Consider the following 20,115-nt stretch of genomic DNA (forward strand, 5'->3'; position numbering starts at 1 on the left):
TTATATTAATTTTTATTTCATATATAAACGCTGAGTTATAAAAAACGAATGGATCTTACGTACGTTAAGCAATTAAGCACTTTCTCCAGTAATAAAATTCGTCCCCAATGTGGCGTCTTTGAGGCAAATTTCTATCATACATTAGCACATCAATTTGTCGTACCGAACTCTCAAATTCTTTCCTATAGGTGTCAATAAATTCTGATATGTTTCCGGCATCTGGTTACTTAGGATGAATTAATACAAGCACCAAAGATGTATGCATAATTCAGAGATGACTTAATAGGTCTGCCCCTTTTACTTGCACTTTCTATATCATTTTACTCGTTGGAACATTATTTTTTTTTAAATTTTAATCAAATTTAATTATTAAGAAATCTAATATATAGGCTAATTGTAAGTTGTGGAAAAGTGCCACTTGTTCAAATTGTTGTTATAAAAAATAGATTCTAGATTTATTAAAGTAACGGCTATCAAATTTGATAAAATATTTTAAAATAAAGAAGAAAAATTATATCAATTTTCAAAATTATAATATTACGTTAGTAAATTACTCAAATTTTTACAATAGTTTGTACAAATTTAATAGTTTCTACAAGCGGTCAAAATAGTTATTATAAAAAATGAAGTATTGATTCTGAAAGGTCTCTTAAGTATTTCAAATAAGATCAATGTTAAAAGGTACTTTGTATCCACTATCCAAATCAAAGTATTTTGATTTTGTAAACATTCGTAGATTCAACAAACTGAAATTAATTGTGTATCGCAATGTTTTATAAGGTATTTCGCGCATATTTCGCATTTTATTTTAAGAGCGGTAAAAATTTATTTTAAATGCTAATTCCAGAGAGAATTATTACTTATATTTCCACGATATATCGCAATTATATTATCTACATGCGATATTTCATCTTTTCTACTTAGTGAAACTTTGTTTTCGAATATACACGCTGTAATGATAAATCGATGATCAAAAAATATATTGGAGGCGGAATATTGAATGCTTAACTTTACTCGTTTGAATTTCCAAATTGAGCATATGTTAACAAATTTTCACATTTACTATCTTCTTACGTAGGCAAGCTTCCTTTCGAGCGGTCCTTCCAAATATTCAAGAATTTCATAATAAATCATAACGTAATCTAATCTAATCTAATCTAATAGTCAAATAGTCGCTTCTCGTACGTTCCAAATGACAAATCTAATCCAACCTTAAATCTAAAGTAATGTAATTATCGCAAATTTATGTCTTCACTATAAAGATATCTTTAAGTTCTGCGTATCTGTAACAGTAAAGCAAACAGGAAACGAGTGCACTCCAAACGACACGTAAATATTCATATCAATGCGCTGACATCGTGAAGAACTGCCTTACGCCAGCGGCATGCGAAAAGCATGTATCTGCTACTGGAATGGCAACAAGCGCATTGAAGATTTTTGTGGCGAGACTCAATGTCGTGTCTTTCTCATACCGTATTTGCTATACAAGGTATTCTATATTTAACAAAGTTTTACCCCTCTTATCTTTTTTACAAATTCTTTAATTAATGCAAAATTTCTCTAATAAAATAAACGTTGAAGGTGTAATAATTCTAGCGATTAAACATAGTATTAACGATTGAAAAGCAGGACTTGTTGCAAAATAAAACTTTAGAAATATAAACGGACTATAAATTCTTAACTTCTTCAATTTCAAGTGGGCTTTATTTTAACATACATGCTCGGTCGCAGATGTGACCGGTCTATTCTGTTCTGCGCGAGGGTTATATATTTAATTTTTTTAGACTTACTTAGAATGTTTCCAGATATTATTTCATATAATTCAAAGTGCGTATGGAGATAATTCACTTAAAAAAAATTAAAACGTTTGAAGTTTCGATCATTTTCAAGCGCATCCTCTTAAATCAGGAATACCTATCTTACACATTTGCTAGAGATTAATATCATCTACAAATATGCTAAAACCGCAATACATATCATTCTGCAGTCGAAAAATGTACGCGGCACTTCCGTGGACGAAGTTAGTCGTCTAAATAAATTGTCTCCCAAAAGGACATCGTATACGTCATAATAAGAATTTAAAATCTTGCTCGGTATAAAAGTGACTCATTCTTCGTCCTCATTTTATCATCACTAAAATTAAATTAAAACTCAGCTTCTGTAAAATTTTTTACAATTTTATTAAAAAATTAGATTATAATCTTTTATTAAAGTATATTCGGATTCAAGTGAACATCTTCATATTATATACATATAGTTATATATTTGTTATATTTTATATTATATAATTATTTTTTGTATATAAATACTTATTAAAACTAAAAAATAAATAAAATTATAGGATTTAAATATATTAAAACTGATCTGTGTATTATTTAAATTTTATTCTTGATCGTCATCTTTCGAGTTTCACAACAAGAATGGAAATAACCCTGGCGGATACATATACTACGATGTCTATTGCTCCAATAATGACAAAGCACGTTAGATTTCTAGGGATTATTTCTAAACAGATAAGCCTGTATTATGCGATAAGTCGATTAGAAACAAGATTTCTCTGAAGCTGAGATTATCCAGAATATGCACAAAGCCTTATAAAAGTCACTATGTTTAAACAATCGCATGAAGGACGTTGAAAGTGTTCTAGTGTTCTTCGAATTCAATTAAACGCCATGACCCATGTAGTTAATTGATTCTTGTTAATCATCTTGACATTTGCCAAGAACTCGCGCTAAGAATTCGCGCCACCACCGTTAACCATGTATGGAGCATTTACTGATTTACTTGAATTAATTCGAGATTAATTCATCTGGTTGTTCAGTAAGCGTGGGAGCCATAAACCAAAGAGACCTAAGTGCACTTGCGTAAGAGCGCACCTGAACTACATTTTGAGTAGCGTATTTTTAATCAAGGTCTATTCGCCATTTATTTATCAGAAACTAAAGAGTGCGTAATAATGGCAACAATTCGCCGCAAAAGGTATCGAATATTGATATTAATTTGACCCTTTATTCGGCAGGGATAGAAAATCTAAAAGAATTGTTCTATAAAAACGAAATTAACATTAATAATTAATTTAAGATAATTAAATGTAGCAAATTAATGAAATAATAGAGTTCTAAAATGCTTTTGATATTTTATTACCGTGGTTATTTTATATTAATGCAATCACAATTGATTCTCGTGTTTTATGAAAGACAGGACATTGTAAGCGATGTCCTTTTTAAAGTAAACAATTCAAAATGCTTGCAAACAATAAAGTTGAGAATTAAATAATACATCAAAGTAATTGTATCGGTATCGATAATTGGAATGAATTACGTTCTGCATAAAAAAGAAAGATAAACAAGAGGAAATAAAAGAAAGTATAAGAGCAATTCTCAAGAAATTGAAACGAAGAAGAATAAGGAAAAGAGAAGATAGAGCGAGGATGAGACCTGTTGGGGGGGGGGGGGGTCGGCAATCCCCACCCTGTATAAAAGTCTTTTTCTACCAGCGACGTGTTCAGTTCGAACGACGCGCTGCGTGCGATTATCTCTGAGGATCATCCTCGTCGTCATTATAAAGAGGCTGCGGACAATGCCCTGCTGAAAAAGGATTCTCGTCAAGATGCTGCGGCGTGCCACTGCAGCCCTCTTTATCTTGGTACGTCATCTTCAGTATTTCTCTTTATACATATATCTCAGGGTTTAAGAAACTCATTCAATTATATATTTGCTATTTGAAAAGTCATTAATTTTAAGAAAAGCTGCACTTGATCAAACCCAACTTTTGCAATATATAAAATATTATTATTTAAAATTATTATTAAAAATCACACTTAATTAAATTAGTTGAAAATTTAATATTATTCAGGATGATATATTTTTAACCGTTTGCAATCTTGAGTTCTTCAATCAGCAGATAAAGTAATATACAAAAGTTGAGCTCATATTTGCAAAGCAATTAAAAAGAATGGACAATAAACGAGCAAAATAGGTAATTAGATATTAAAACAATAGCTATTTATTCCCACGTCCTTTCTAGTAGCAGATAAAGATATAATATAATAAAGATATAAGATAACATAATAAAGAGATTATTATATAATTATATATATATATGATTTATAAAATAGAATCATAAAATATGAATCGGTTATTTATCAGAATTTATCAAAATATTATCAAAAATTATCATGTTTTTTTTTAATATTTCTCTCAAAATGACTTTTCCAAAATAAAGTTAATTATTAGTCAGTTTATAAAATTAAGATATTTAATAATTTTATTAGAATAATTTAGTAATAATAATATAAATAAATTTTAAATTGCTCATTTATAATATTAAAAAAATAAGAAGATATTTCTGCAAAGAAAAATAATTTAACAAAATTTTTATAAATAAATAATCAACTAAAATTTAATATTAATATTTTTTATTTAATATTTATCTTTTATTATTTACTATTTGTGTACGATTTTTAAAATATATAATTTATATATACATACATATATTTATCAATTTTTATACATGATATTTTCATAATTTCTGCAATTGAAATCTCCGCTACCGATAAAATCTATTGGAAATTCGATCTAACGATAAGTATTATTGAGATATGTTAATGTAAAATATTCATGAGACATATTAATGTCTCGTAGATGCATACGCTTGCTACCTGTTGCGTGTATTACTACACGTATACTTCATATAAGATATATGATACATTGGATATCTCTTAATATGCGATGCATTTTTTATTATTTACTATTTGATTTCTAATTTTTCATATATAATTTTTTAATATTACATATATATTAATATATCTCATTATTATATTATCTTTATATTATTAAGAATTGTATAAGAAATAGAGTACTATGTTAAAAGTTTAATAAAAGTGTACTTAATTATAAATATGAAAAAGACGTATACAAACGCCACCGATAAATACGTCACTACTATTTTCTATTAATATTAATGATATGGACTAATAATATTAATATTATCAATATGTATTAATACTATTACATAGTAATGTGATAGTATTATTTATGTAATTATAGTACGTAATAGAAAGTGGCACTGATTATAACTTGGTAATAGCTGTGTTTGTCGTGACTCGTTATCTAATCTTCCATTCATATTGACACTCATTCAAGAGAATGCCGTTGCACTACATTTCATTCATAATTTATTTCAATACCGTGGCATTGCAATGATATCGTATAACAATCGTACGTAATACATTATTTTGATTATCCCGAATTTGCAATTTCTCCATTAAATTAACAATTTTTTCCATAAGATGTAAAGCTTCTATTTATTTTTATTCAAAATATTTTTCCTGAAATGAGAAACAAATGAAATAATGTAACATTAAGTAGTTAAATCTATGCGCGTGCACTCACATCCATAAATACAAAGTACGATATCTATAATAATAATCAATCTGTTTAATAAATATATTTTTATTATGCATTTATAGAACAGTTATGTTACACTTTCTTTATATCATATAAATAATAATTAAAAAAAAAAAATATATATATATATAGGTTTTTTACGAATTATATATTATAATTTACATTAATACAAATATATAACAAATTCTTATTTATCATTTAATTAAAAAAGAATTAATTTAAGTAGAAAATTGAAAATTATATTGCAATTACCAAGATATCCAAAATTAAAGAAATAGATTAGATAAAGGAGTACATAAACGAAATTGATATATACGTACTTTAGCTATTTCATATATGTATGGTACTTTAGTCACTCAAAATAACGATTTCTTTGTCTCTTTCACGAGTAATTTATCAATTACAAAATAGCTATACGTTTATGGAAAAGTTCATTGCCAATAGAAGATCGTGTCAAGTTATATCGTCATCCAGTTGTCGCAAGTGTCGTGAATGACACATCTTAAGCGTGCACACGTGTAATCTAAATAAAAATGCTTAAAATAGAAAACGCACATTTCTGTATAATAGATCTTCGTGTCATTGAATTCCTCCTTAAATATCAGATTAAAAATATACATTTATTACATTTTATAATGTAATAAGTAATAAAATAATATGTCAAAAAAGCTTAAAAAAGATGATCGAAAATATTTTTGAGGCCCACATTTTACCAATAAATTTCAAATTATAGCTCTCTTTTTCCTTGCAATCTCATTATTTGAAAAAATATTAGTTAATAAACTTTGATTCTAAAAAAAAATAGCTACGTGGATTATTCGTAATTCGAGATATTGAAAATTGGTAGAATTTCCCAACAGTGAGAAATAAAAAAAAAAGAACAAAAAAGTTGTAACAATAACAAATCCTACTTTGTGCATTCAGTATATACTTCTAATTATTTAAGACATATATTGCTTTAACAAACTTGCTTAATTAATAATTTTTTTAATACAATCGCGATACAAAATGTTGGCATAATTAAAAGCAGCTATTCTAATTTTCCCTATGGTGATTAATTTATCAAAATATTTTTCCAATGCGATCTCACTGATTGTAAGATCGATGCGATTGACATACAATTATGTACCAAAGGCTTCGCCCTAGGCTAAATCACTTGTCCCTTACGCAACTACTTACAGGTGACTTTCACTGGAAGATGATCCGGCCCCTGCGTGTGATTCATAAGGTGATACAGCTTTGGCTGGCCATGCTTTGACTGGCAGATTCGCCACGAGCAATTAAGATATCCGGCTGCATCAAATGCCATCGCGTTTACCTTTAGTCTTGAACGCATATTTTGTATGTTTACAAAATCGATTGATTCTTGATAATCAGATTTGCAAATACTGCAATTTTGCAGATATGCAATTTTAAATACTAGTTATCTGCAATATTATCTCTCTTACTTTTTATAGAAAAAACATATTTATAGAACAAATGTAAATAAAAAGATTAACACAAACAAAAAATATGGCAATTAAAGCAATTAGTATTAAAAATAATATCTGATTAAATTCATTAAAATTTGATTGTTAGACAATTTAATTACAAATTTATTTATAAATTTTTATAACATACTATATGCACATTTTAAATGCAATATGTAATAGAAATTTCACAAAGTAGAAAAGATGGAAAAAATTATTGTTATAATAATATTATATACATTTTTTAAAATTAAATTTTGTCCCTAGATTGTTAAAAATGTTTAATCGGCTGTAAAATATTATAATTTTTATATCAATATTTTAATTATAATAATTTTATTTTATTGTAATAAAAAATAAAATAACTGTAATAATCTCACTTTATCATTATAATTATAATGTAATATAATTCTATTTGCAACAATTCCATCGACATTACGATAACAACAATAAAAATATATAATTAGAAGAATTACATGACATTATAATTACATATTATAATACCGCGGAATTTATACAATTATGCTAAATCAAAATACCGTGAAAGCAATTTGATCTATCAGCATTTTAAAGAAAAGGTTGAATAGTGACTTCTAACACGATAGTATATAAAGATCGCCTTGCACTATTTGCATAATCAAGAATGAGAGTTGCAATCATGTAAGGTTGGTCTTCGATTGAAATGATAGGACAGTTACTTTTTTGATACTCCTGGCAGATTCCTGAACGGAATGCTGATTCCCTCATTCTTTTTTTTTCTTCTCTTTTTTATTCTCTTTCTCTTTTTTTAGATAAAAAAGTTATGATAAGTAAATACGAGATTGATACACTAGAATGATTGTGATAAAGACGAGATGATACACTAGATACAATTAAATTAACTTTGCATCTTTCCAATTTATTTGTCTTCCCAATATTTTGGGAACTACCACAATACACATGAAATAATATCAGCTTGACATCAAAATACTAAATATGGATGCTAAAAATTAAATAATAAATAATTAAGATAAATGAATTAAGATAATGAATTAATTAGAATAAATAAAATAAAATAAGATATATTATAATATAGTAAAAAAAATCAGGTAAAATAAATCAATTAATGAAATTACCATAGATTAAGGGTGGTTCACTAGGTCTGGGACATTCGTGTTATATTAGCTGCGCACATGAATAGTTTGACTTACGACGCGACGTCGCATAAATTAACATATTTTGTCGTATGACTGATGACTCCACATTTCCTTCAAGAGAGAAATTGAAATTAATCTTGATCTAATCTTGATAAGATTATAATAATTTACAATATCGTAATTAAGTGGGATAAAATTTTACTTTAATTGTTATTATTACGAATGTCATTTTTATAAATTAATAAAAATTTTAATTCAATAAGCGCAAATATATCAATTTTAATTTTAGCTTTAAAATGAGTTTAGCTTTTAATATATCTAAATAAATGTACCTAGATAGATATACGGTTATACTTTTGAAAACATAGACATATCCTATGAATAAATCTAATCGGTCCATACTTCATTTATCATTTTAATTTTTAACGACTAATATACGTCTGTGTGCTATATTATTATTAAAATTAATTATTAAAATATTTCTAATGAATAATTACACTAGCGAGTTAGAAATTTAAAGTTTACACTTTATTATTAGAGTTTACAGATTATTCATAGAATCTTTTAAGTGTTAATTTTCTTTAAGTGTTAATTGTAAAAATTGTACAGGAAGTTTGGAATAACATTTTACTTTATCTCTTTGAGTCTAAAGATCACGTTAGAATTGCCTTGAAAAGCAAACAGCCAGCTTGGACGCTATGGTCGCTTTGACTTGAAACGATCTTGCTATTGTCCACTAAAATATCGCGACATAAATACCGTAGGCATTAATCGTCACGGCACCATTTGACGCTGCAAGTGCGCGGTGGAGAAGGGTTTAGGTCGGGAGCTAGCATATATTAACCTTTCGTTATATAGTCTGTCAACCCGGGACTGAAAGAAAGAAGACGACGAAGAGGAGTCCCGCTCGCGTAGCCTTCTTGGAATCGCGACTTTCCCTTCTCGTGGGTGGAACAACGGTTGAGATCATCAATCGCGACCGTGGATCCTGGCCAAACCTAACTTAGTCGATACCAGGATACGTGCCACTTTTGCGCTGTATACGCATGACAGCCGAATGAAATGTGGTATTGGAATACTAATAATTACTAAAATATACTGAAAGATCAAATTTATATGGCATTTAGATGAAATATTAATAATTGTGAAATGACACGCGGAGCCCGAAATATTTTAAGTTAAAATAAAAATAAAAATAAAAATAAAAATAAAAAGAAAAAGTTGGAAAATAATCTATATAAATATATAATACGTAAAAATATTTCTGATAAGTTACAAGTTGTTAAACTATAGTATAAATATGATTATTAGATGTCTATTCAGAGTGCATAATAATATATCAAACTCACTATTTGTAACATTTCTTTCTAATGCTTTGCTTTCCATATTTTTATAAAGATTCCAAGACATTTTCCTCACTCGTACTCATAGACGCATACACATCTCTCTCTCACACACACACACACACACACACCTTTACACATACAATTTAACATATTGTTTTCTAATTAGAATATTCTGTTTAAAAATTTTTGTTATTTCCGACACCGATATAATACGAAATGAGACATTGTGACATAAGAGAAAAAAATGTGTTAATTTGTTATAAAAAATTAGAAGATGGATAAATGGATCAGTCTCGGTTAATCTAATTATTGTGGCAAAAGATTTCTTTATATCTTTCAAGAAATCTCAATTTATACGATCACAAAAGAACTAAATTATTAAGTGTACATTTCATAATTGATTAGAAGACCGGCAAACGAATAAACGCAATAGGGTATGACATTCTTTTGTTTCTTAACGTTCTTATTCTGGTATATTGTGTATTGGAATCTGTGATTATAAACATTCACTGCATCTAAATTTAAATAATTGCAAAGGAGAAACTCTGACATCATATGCTTATCTTGATTTTTGCTCGAACCATATTTGTGAAAGATATATTTTTATCTGTTATGTCGCCATTTAGGGAGGTTGCGGATACGACAACGCGAGTCTTTGACAGATCATCCATTATTTTTTCGAAATGGCAGTCGGCGACATTCTTACAAGAATATAGATGTCCCGTTATTATGAAACCAATAAGGCTTGTCAATGATAGAATAGCAAGATGGGTTGGGCAAGAATTCGAATTTGGTACCAGATATATCAGATTTTATTTCCGAATTAGTTTACCCTAAAACAACGATACTATAGTGTTTACATAACTGTATTATCTGTTCTTATAGTTGCATAATTCAATTCTTATAAAATTATTATTGAGTGTTCGAATAACATGGGCCTTGCAAGTGGTGATATAATAATTTTGTAAATAACAATTAAAGAAAAAAACAATTATTTTGTACAAGAAAATACTGCACACTTTTGAACATAAAAAAATCCATATGATTATAATGAAAGAAAGTAGGTACGAAAATTCGTAATTTCCTAAATAGACAGTGCTGCAAAGGCGTTAAGGCAATTGACTCAATTAAGATATCGATCCTCAGCTAGAGAACAATTATATGGATATATGATGCGTATTTGACGCGAGACAATCTTGATTCCAGCAAATAAAAAACTGTCATTATAAGTTATTATAATATTTGTTATAAGTTTATTTAATTAAATTGTTTGTCGCATTTAAATTAAAAAAGATTTTAATCTACCTTTCTAAATATATATTATCTAGTCAAAAAACAAAAAGCCCTGTAATTATTTTTATAAATCATACTTGTCTATACAGTTAAAAGAATAAATAAAGATATTTAAAGTACTCTAAAGTAGGTTAAATAGATTTTTATTTTTACGTTCAGAATTTAAATAAATTCAGAAGACCGTTATATATTTCGTATGCAGAAAAGGATACGAATACCGTACGAATGTAAACTCCCGAAACGTGAGTGCATACGGCCATTGTTTCGTATTATGCACATGCATGTACACTATATCGCCAACAAAAGGTAAATATGCGAATCACGAATATACTATAAACTTGAAGAAAAGATAAATCTATATATGTATATCAATACTCAATCAAACTCAATCTTAATTAAATTAGAATAATCTTGCATCCAATATTATGCAGTCATTACAAAATTATATCATCACGTTTATATAAATGGATCATACGTACGTAATACTAATACTTAACACATGCGCGCGCGCGATGCATATATGTGTAATATAATATGTATATATGCAAGATTCTTCTAAATTATTATTTGATGCAGATAATTAAAAATTGGATAAGAATTTCTACTGTCAGTAATTAATCGCTTTCGACTTTCGCTTATATAGAATGGATAATTAATTGAGATCAGAAACGACAGAGAGAGCTTTAGTTTGCCTAGCATATCTGAGAAGTGAAAGCATATATTACTTCATCAAAACGCAATAGCAACATGTTAAAAAATGGAAAAAAGACCCCTTATTGATGAATATTCTGCTAAAAGAAATATGCATACATTGATTTTGTTTTAACTTTTAAAATTCAGATTTTTTTCTTTAGTCATAAACATAACAAAAATATGTTTAATATTTTATTATAAGTTTAAATTTAAGACTCATAAATTTATTAAAATTTTATACGTTAGCACATAAATTGTTGAAACAAAATATAAGTATGCATAAATATCTAATATTATTTATTTCAAATATAACTAATTTTTTTAATAAATAATACACACAAAAACAGTAAGAAATTGTATAAAAATGAAACAAAACTTATTAGATTTTTATAAATTTCTCTCTCTCTCTCTCTCTCTCTCTCTCTCTCTCTCTCTCATCCCTCTCTTGGTTTCTTCCTTTTCTTCTTTTTTCTTACATTCAAGTTATAATTTATATTTAAAATACTTTACATACTGCGTGTTACCAGTTGCACAATGTTTGGAAAATTAATAGCTAGAATTATAAATCGCTCTAGCTGCAGAAACTGGAAATGCCGACTCTGATATTTCACGATGCGCGCTTGCAGATCGCATCAAATACTTAATTCTACCGACTGATATTAAAGGCCAACTGTTTTTAAACACAACTCGATAATTATCATCATGCCTCATTGGAAATGTCACGAGCCTTGACAAAGCAAATTATTGCGATTAGCAACTGTTTCTTATTAATAAAAAAATTTCTTGTATAAAAATAACATAATATCTTTGTAAATACAGTTTAAGCAAATTCATAGACATAAACTGCAGTTATAACTTTATAAGTAAATATTGAGAAATATCACTTGTATATAAAACACAAATATCTTCGGATTTTTATCAATCGTAAGGACTTTAGATACTAACTTTTATGGTTGTTAGAATCATTAACGATTTAATGCGACATCATCAGTTCCTGTAGACGCAATATAATTTTTTTCTATTTCTAATTCAAACTTCTATTTGTCTTATCATTCTTGGACGCAGCAAGCCTACAACTATTGATAGTATTCTTTGCTCTTCGTGAAACGTTAGATATAATTTATAAAAAAAAATTAAAATAAAATAAAGAGTGTTAAAAAAGAAATGTTAATAACTATATACATAGCATTGTATATAGATTTGATTTATCTCTGCTTTGTTAAACAGTAAAAACAAACAATTATTTTTTAGGTGATTGCTACTTCCATGTCGCAACTCACTCAGGAATTAACAAACACCAATCGAGATGGCGATGTGATTTTGAGTATCAGCGATGAACAAAAAATTCAGTACTTAAGCCAAAACTTCGAATCAGGCAAGTTAAAAAAATTAAAAAATGATGAAAAGAAGCTCAGACAATAAGAAATTTAATACACAAATAAAATAAGTCTATAATTTTAACATATACGCTCCATTTTAAGAATAAAATTCTATCTAAAATGGGACGTAAAAATTATGGTCTTCTTTCTTTCTTGTGGTAAAGATTTAAATATGAAAAATTGCAATTACAATTGGTTATTGCACTTTATAGATGCATACAAATATGGTTACGACGTCAATCCACATGGTCAATTCCATCATGAAACACGTGGTCCACATGGAATCACCTATGGGTGTTATGGCTACGTCGACCCTTTTGGCAAACTAAAAGCAACGTTTTACATCAGTGACGGATGGGGTTATCGCGTTGTTCAGCCAGGAAGGGACGTGGAACTTTTCCTTCACAAGCATGAACATCATGCAAACGGAGACAAACATGATCACCACGAGCATCATGGTGTAATTACACCATGGCGAGAGTTGTCTTTTCCCGTGGTGTGTGCGCAATATACAAACACGAATGTTCCACCTCTCGCAATACCAAGTGGAGGAAGTGCGTAAATAAGAATATATATATATATATATATATATATATGTGTAGAAAAAATGTACATATATGTATATAAGTGTAACACTGAAATAAATATGTGATTACTTTTTAATAAGCAGCGCCTATCGGAAGTGGATCAACGATTGAAACGATACCGACTCGACCTCCTTACAGGCCTGATTCACCTGGTATAAATTCAAAATAATATACTATATTATTAATATATTATAACGTGTTCAAAATCGTACCGTCAGATATGTATAAAATATAGAGCGATAATATATAAAACTTATTACACTATTATTATACTGTATATATTAGAATAACAGTAATATTTAACATTGTATCTTCTCATAAAAGTTACAATGGAGAGTCAACACGAATCAAATTATCATCTTGATGTTCAAACCTAACGTTAGAAAACGTTATTAAACGAGAAAATATTTTCTTTAATAACTTATTTTAATTAATTAGCATTTGTCACCATTTTCAGGACATCCCAACAAACCTGATATAATCGGTACCCCAGAAAGACCTGGAAAACCAAAACCACCACTATATCCTGGCATACCAGGTATCCCAGGCACACCCGGAATACCAGGAACACCATCATATCCTGGGTATCCAGGAACTCCTGGCATCCCTGGTACACCAGGCACACCAGGAAGACCAGGCACACCATCATATCCTGTGCATCCAGGGACTCCTAGCATTCCTGGCATCCCTGGTACACCAGGAAGACCAGGAACACCATTATATCCTGGCTTCCCTGGCACACCAGGCACACCCGGATTTCCAGGAACACCAGGAAGACCAGGCACACCATCATATCCTGGGCGTCCAGGGACTCCTAGCATTCCTGGCATCCCTGGTACACCAGGAAGACCAGGAATACCATTATATCCTGGGCATCCAGGAACTCCTGGCATCCCTGGTACACCAGGAAGACCAGGAACACCATCATATCCTGAGCATCCAGGGACTCCTAATATCCCTGGTACCCCGGGAAGACCAGGAACACCTTCATATCCTGAACATCCAGGAACACCTGGCATCCCTGGTACACCAGGCACACCCGGATTTCCAGGAACGCCAGGAAGACCAGGAACGCCGTCATATCCCGGACATCCAGAAACTCCTGGTATCCCTGGTACACCAGGAAGACCAGGAACACCTTCATATCCTGAACATCCAGGGACTCCTGGCTTCCCTGGCACACCAGGCACACCTGGATTTCCAGGAACACCGTCACATCCCGGACATCCAGGAACTCCTGGCATCCCTGGTACACCAGGCACACCCGGATTTCCAGGAACACCAGGAAGACCAGGAACGCCGTCATATCCCGGACATCCAGAAACTCCTGGTATCCATGGTACACCAGGAAGACCAGGAACATCTTTATATCCTGAACATCCAGGGACTCCTGGCTTCCCTGGCACACCAGGCACACCCGGATTTCCAGGAACACCGTTACATCCCGGACATCCAGGAACTCCTGGTATCCCTGGTACACCAGGAAGACCAGGAACACCATCATATCCTGGACATCCAGGAATACCTGCCATTTCTGGTACTCCGGGCACACCCGGATTTCCAGGAACACCAGGAAGACCAGGAACACCGTCACATCCCGGACATCCAGGAACTCCTGGCATCCCTGGTACACCAGGAAGACCAGGAACACCATCATATCCTGGGCCTCCAGGGACTCCTGGCACACCCGGATTTCCAGGAACACCATCATATCCGGGGCATCCAGGAACTCCTGGTATCCCTGGTATACCAGGAAAGCCTGGCAAACCAGAAACGCCGTCATATCCTGGGCATCCAGGAACTCCTGGCATCCCTGGTACACCAGGAAAGCCTGGCAAACCAGGAACGCCGTCATATCCTGGACATCCCGAAACACCAGGCATCCCTGGTACACCGGGCACACCCGGATTTCCAGGAACACCTTCATATCCTGGGCATCCAGGAACTCCTGGCATCCCTGGTACACCAGGCACACCCGGATTTCCAGGAACACCATCATATCCGGGGCATCCAGGAACTCCCGGCACCCCTGGTACACCAGGAAAGCCTGGCAAACCAGGAACGCCGTCATATCCTGGACATCCCGGAACACCAGGCATCCCTGGTACACCGGGCACACCCGGATTTCCAGGAACACCTTCATATCCTGGGCATCCAGGAACTCCTGGCATCCCTAGTACACCAGGCACACCCGGATTTCCAGGAACACCATCATATCCGGGGCATCCAGGAACTCCTGGCATCCCTGGTACACCAGGAAAGCCTGGCAAACCAGGAACGCCGTCATATCCTGGACATCCAGGAACACCTGGCATACCCGGCATCCCAGGCACACCCGGAATTCCAGGCAAACCAGGATCGCCATCATATCCTGGATATCCAGGAACTCCTGGCATCCCTAGTACACCAGGCACACCCGGATTTCCAGGAACACCATCATATCCGGGGCATCCAGGAACTCCTGGCACCCCTGGTACACCAGGAAAGCCTGGCAAACCAGGAACGCCGTCATATCCTGGACATCCCGGAACACCAGGCATCCCTGGTACACCGGGCACACCCGGATTTCCAGGAACACCTTCATATCCTGGGCATCCAGGAACTCCTGGCATCCCTGGTACACCAGGCACACCCGGATTTCCAGGAGCACCATCATATCCGGGGCATCCAGGAACTCCTGGCATCCCTGGTACACCAGGAAAGCCTGGCAAACCAGGAACGCCGTCATATCCTGGACATCCCGGAACACCAGGCATCCCTGGTACACCGGGCACACCCGGATTTCCAGGAACACCATCATATCCGGGGCATCCAGGAACTCCTGACATTCCTGGCACACCAGGAAAGCCTGGCAAACCAGGAACGCCGTCATATCCTGGATATCCAGCAACACCTGGCATTCCTGGTACTCCGGGCACACCCGGATTTCCAGGAACACCATCATATCCTGGATATCCAGGAACTTCTGAAATTCCTGGTACACCGGGCACACCCGGATTTCCAGGAGCACCATCATATCCGGGGCATCCAGGAACTCCTGGCATCCCTGGTACACCAGGAAAGCCTGGCAAACCAGGAACGCCGTCATATCCTGGACATCCCGGAACACCAGGCATCTCTGGTACACCGGGCACACCCGGATTTCCAGGAACACCATCATATCCGGAGCATCCAGGAACTCCTGGCATCCCTGGTACACCAGGAAAGCCTGGCAAACCAGGAACGCCGTCATATCCTGGACATCCCGGAACACCAGGCATCCCTGGTACACCGGGCACACCCGGTTTTCCAGGAACACCATCATATCCGGGGCATCCAGGAACTCCTGGCATTCCTGGCACACCAGGAAAGCCTGGCAAACCAGGAACGCCGTCATATCCTGGATATCCAGCAACACCTGGCATTCCTGGTACTCCGGGCACACCCGGATTTCCAGGAACACCATCATATCCTGGATATCCAGGAACTTCTGAAATTCCTGGTACACCGGGCACACCCGGATTTCCAGGAGCACCATCATATCCGGGGCATCCAGGAACTCCTGGCATCCCTGGTACACCAGGAAAGCCTGGCAAACCAGGAACGCCATCATATCCTGGACATCCCGGAACACCAGACATCCCTGGTACACCGGGCACACCCGGATTTCCAGGAACACCATTATATCCGGGGCATCCAGGAACTCCTGGCCTCCCTGGTACACCAGGAAAGCCTGGCAAACCAGGAACGCCGTCATATCCTGGACATCCAGGAACACCTGGAATACCCGGCATCCCAGGCACACCCGGAATTCCAGGCAAACCAGGATTGCCATTATATCCTGGACATCCCGGAACACCAGGCATCCCTGGTACACCGGGCACACCCGGATTTCCAGGAACACCTTCATATCCTGGGCATCCAGGAACTCCTGGTATCCCTGGTACACCAGGAAAGCCTGGCAAACCAGGAACGCCGTCATATCCTGGACATCCAGGAACACCTGGCATACCCGGCATCCCAGGCACACCCGGAATTCCAGGCAAACCAGGATCGCCATCATATCCTGGATATCCAGGAACTCCTGAAATTCCTGGCATTCCAGGAATAGTCGAATTACCATTATATCCAACATATCCTGTTACGCCAGGTACGTCATATTCATCTGATACTTCGGGAACACTAGAAAAACCAGGAATATTATTATATCGATCCGGAACATATAGAAATAATTCCTGGTCAATCATTAGTTTATCTGGCACTTTCGGTACATCAGAGATGTTTAATGTTCCAGGAAAACCAGGAAGGCCGTCATATCCTGGATATCCTATTTATCCCGTCACATCAGAAACGCCTGATGCACCTACACATTCTGGAACGCCAGGTAAACCGGATGATTTATCACATCCCGGGATTAATACACAAATTAAGTAGACCAAGCTTTCCTTTCAAGCCGGGCAAACCAAGTATATTATTAAGATTATTTTAGGAGAACTGATATTCTTGTAATTTTAAATATTTTAAAATGTTCCACTATATGTATACGTTATTTACATTTGCATAAGATTTATAAGAAATTATTATTATTTATTTGTATTGTTTTAATTACATATTTGTAGGTCATCCAGGTTACCCTGCGTATCCAGAATCTACAGAAGATTCAAAGAGCCCAGAAGGTCCAATAGGACCTGAAGGACCAGTTGGAAATGAAGGTCCAATTGGTGGTGTTGGCGGCATAGGAGATATTGGTGGTGTGGGAGATGAAGGGGATGTTGGACCTGATGGTCCTGATGGACCGTGGCCAACCGGTTCCCCAGGTCCCGATGGACCATGGCCTGGTGATCCAGATTACATACCCGGAATAAAACCAACAAGAAGACCTTCGTATAAAGAACCGATAAGAAATTACCATCCTGCGACTTATTCATTTGATACAGATAAATATAACTCCATCTCGCAATATAATTTTAATAACAAAACTGATTCTTCGTATACAGGCTATACTCTAAAAGATATCGAATTATCGAAATTGTCACGTCCAACGAACGTTGATACATCGTTATATTTACATCAGAAACCTCAATATGAAATCCAATCACCAATCTATGGGAAAAAAGAAACCATTTACAACGCAAATAAAATCAACTCGCTGCTACAAACAAGCTCAACACCATCATCATTGAAATACGAAATCGAAGATCATCAATACATAAACGCGTTTAAATTGAATCCGCAACTTTATGATCACCTGATACATACGGAGCCGCAGCAAATAAAAAAACCACTTAAAAATGATTTCAATCAATTTTCTGTGCACGATCAGGATCAGTATCAAAAAACAATATTCTATCCATCTTACAATTCACAACGACAGTCTAAAGTTTCAAACGAATTTAAAAAATTAGAACAAGAAGAGGACGCATTTAATGTGGACGGACAATATAACAATTCTGCCAATGTGGACAGCAAAGCGATTTCTAATGTATCCTTTCAGTCGGATGGACCTTCCTCTGCTCCGGAAAGACAGGTAAATGCACGCCTTGAGCAGACATTCCGGACGAATCCCGCTGTCGACGCTATCGGGGTTCAGCCGCCCAGCTCCATCAACGTCAAGCCCTTTTCGTTACCAATAGGGCCAAATCCACAAACATGTCCTTGTTACTTAGTCGAGCCGAATAACAACACAAACGTAGAAACCAGCTCGACTCTCACCTCTGTCATTGGTCAGTTTGGATTCATTCCTGTTATCTTCGTACCATACTGTCCTGGCAACGAGATGGACAGCGATAAGATGAAAATTATGTTCCCGTCCGCCACTCCTGTTCCATATGCATGCGACACATGTGATACACAAGACAGCAAAATCATTGTAAAACCGCTCGACATAAATCAACTTGGCAATATCGATTATCTCAAAGAAGCATTAAATCAAACCGATCTTGGTTTTTTGAATGTTCCAGTTAAGACTGTCGAGCGAAGAAGAAGCAAAAGCAGAAAGGCGAAATAAGGAATGTAACACTAACTTATTAAGCTTAAGATGTGCTCGTTCTAAAAAGACAAGCTTATCTTCTCCTGGAGAATAGCAATAAATATAGGATATTGGCATTGCCCGTCCGTCAGCTGCTGGTTAGTTGATGGATGGCCAAATTAAAAATATTTGTAATATTTGCCGGAATAACCAAAGTCAATAGAATATACAAAAGCTTTAAACTCAAAATTGAATTAATAGCAAATTTCTTCAGTACTGTTATATCTCTTTGTGAATTAATTAATTATTTATCCATATAAAAGACAGATAAATGGTGATTAATTTGAATTAAAGGTATTACACAATACTTGAAAATTTGTAAAAAATTTGCCTTAAATACGAAATTAAAATAGATTTCTTATATGTTATAGATACAGTTCTCTCAACATTCTTCCTTCGAATTTTATACATATTGCTCAATTTTCTATTATTTAAATATGTTACTCCATATATTATTCTCAAAAATTACAATTTTAAAAATTAATAGAAATTATAAAGCTCATATTAGATTATATTTATTATGATTATTCAATATTTAGTTTCATGCAAAACTAAAGAGAGAGATTTTTCATAAACGCTATTCCTATACTTTATGCGTTTCGACAACAACCAATATCCTAATATTTATTACGATTTATAATAGAGATTTAAAAAATTTCTGTCCTAAAATATTCTATCATTCCGATAGAAGCGAGATTAAATAGTATGTATTAATGTATACATTAGATGTGTAGAGATTATTGTAATAAAACATAAAAATTTTATGTGAATAATTAATTTTCTATTATTATCCTTAG

At 34.1% G+C, this 20,115-nt stretch overlaps 1 protein-coding gene across 2 annotated transcripts; it reads left to right on the top strand.

The window, feature by feature from the left end:
* Window positions 1-3,518: 3,518 nt before the first annotated feature.
* LOC139774510 (uncharacterized) lies at window positions 3,519-20,084 on the top strand. 2 transcript variants are annotated; one of them, XM_071709846.1, is made up of 8 exons: window positions 3,519-3,645; window positions 12,597-12,720; window positions 12,937-13,278; window positions 13,395-13,463; window positions 13,769-17,440; window positions 17,585-17,674; window positions 17,910-18,817; window positions 19,251-20,084. In XM_071709846.1, the coding sequence occupies exons 1-8, from the start codon at window positions 3,610-3,612 to the stop codon at window positions 19,371-19,373; spliced, it is 5,364 nt and encodes a 1,787-aa protein (XP_071565947.1). In that variant the 5' UTR covers window positions 3,519-3,609; the 3' UTR covers window positions 19,374-20,084. The 2 variants fall into 2 exon arrangements, with proteins under 2 accessions (XP_071565947.1, XP_071565946.1); XM_071709845.1 differs by having other exon boundaries at window positions 17,910-20,084.
* Window positions 20,085-20,115: the final 31 nt, after the last annotated feature.

This window comes from Temnothorax nylanderi, unplaced genomic scaffold (assembly GCF_030848795.1).
Source record: "Temnothorax nylanderi isolate EJ_2023f unplaced genomic scaffold, tnyl_v1.0 TNYL_tig0081_pilon, whole genome shotgun sequence".
Classification (NCBI taxonomy): Eukaryota; Metazoa; Arthropoda; class Insecta; order Hymenoptera; family Formicidae; genus Temnothorax; species Temnothorax nylanderi.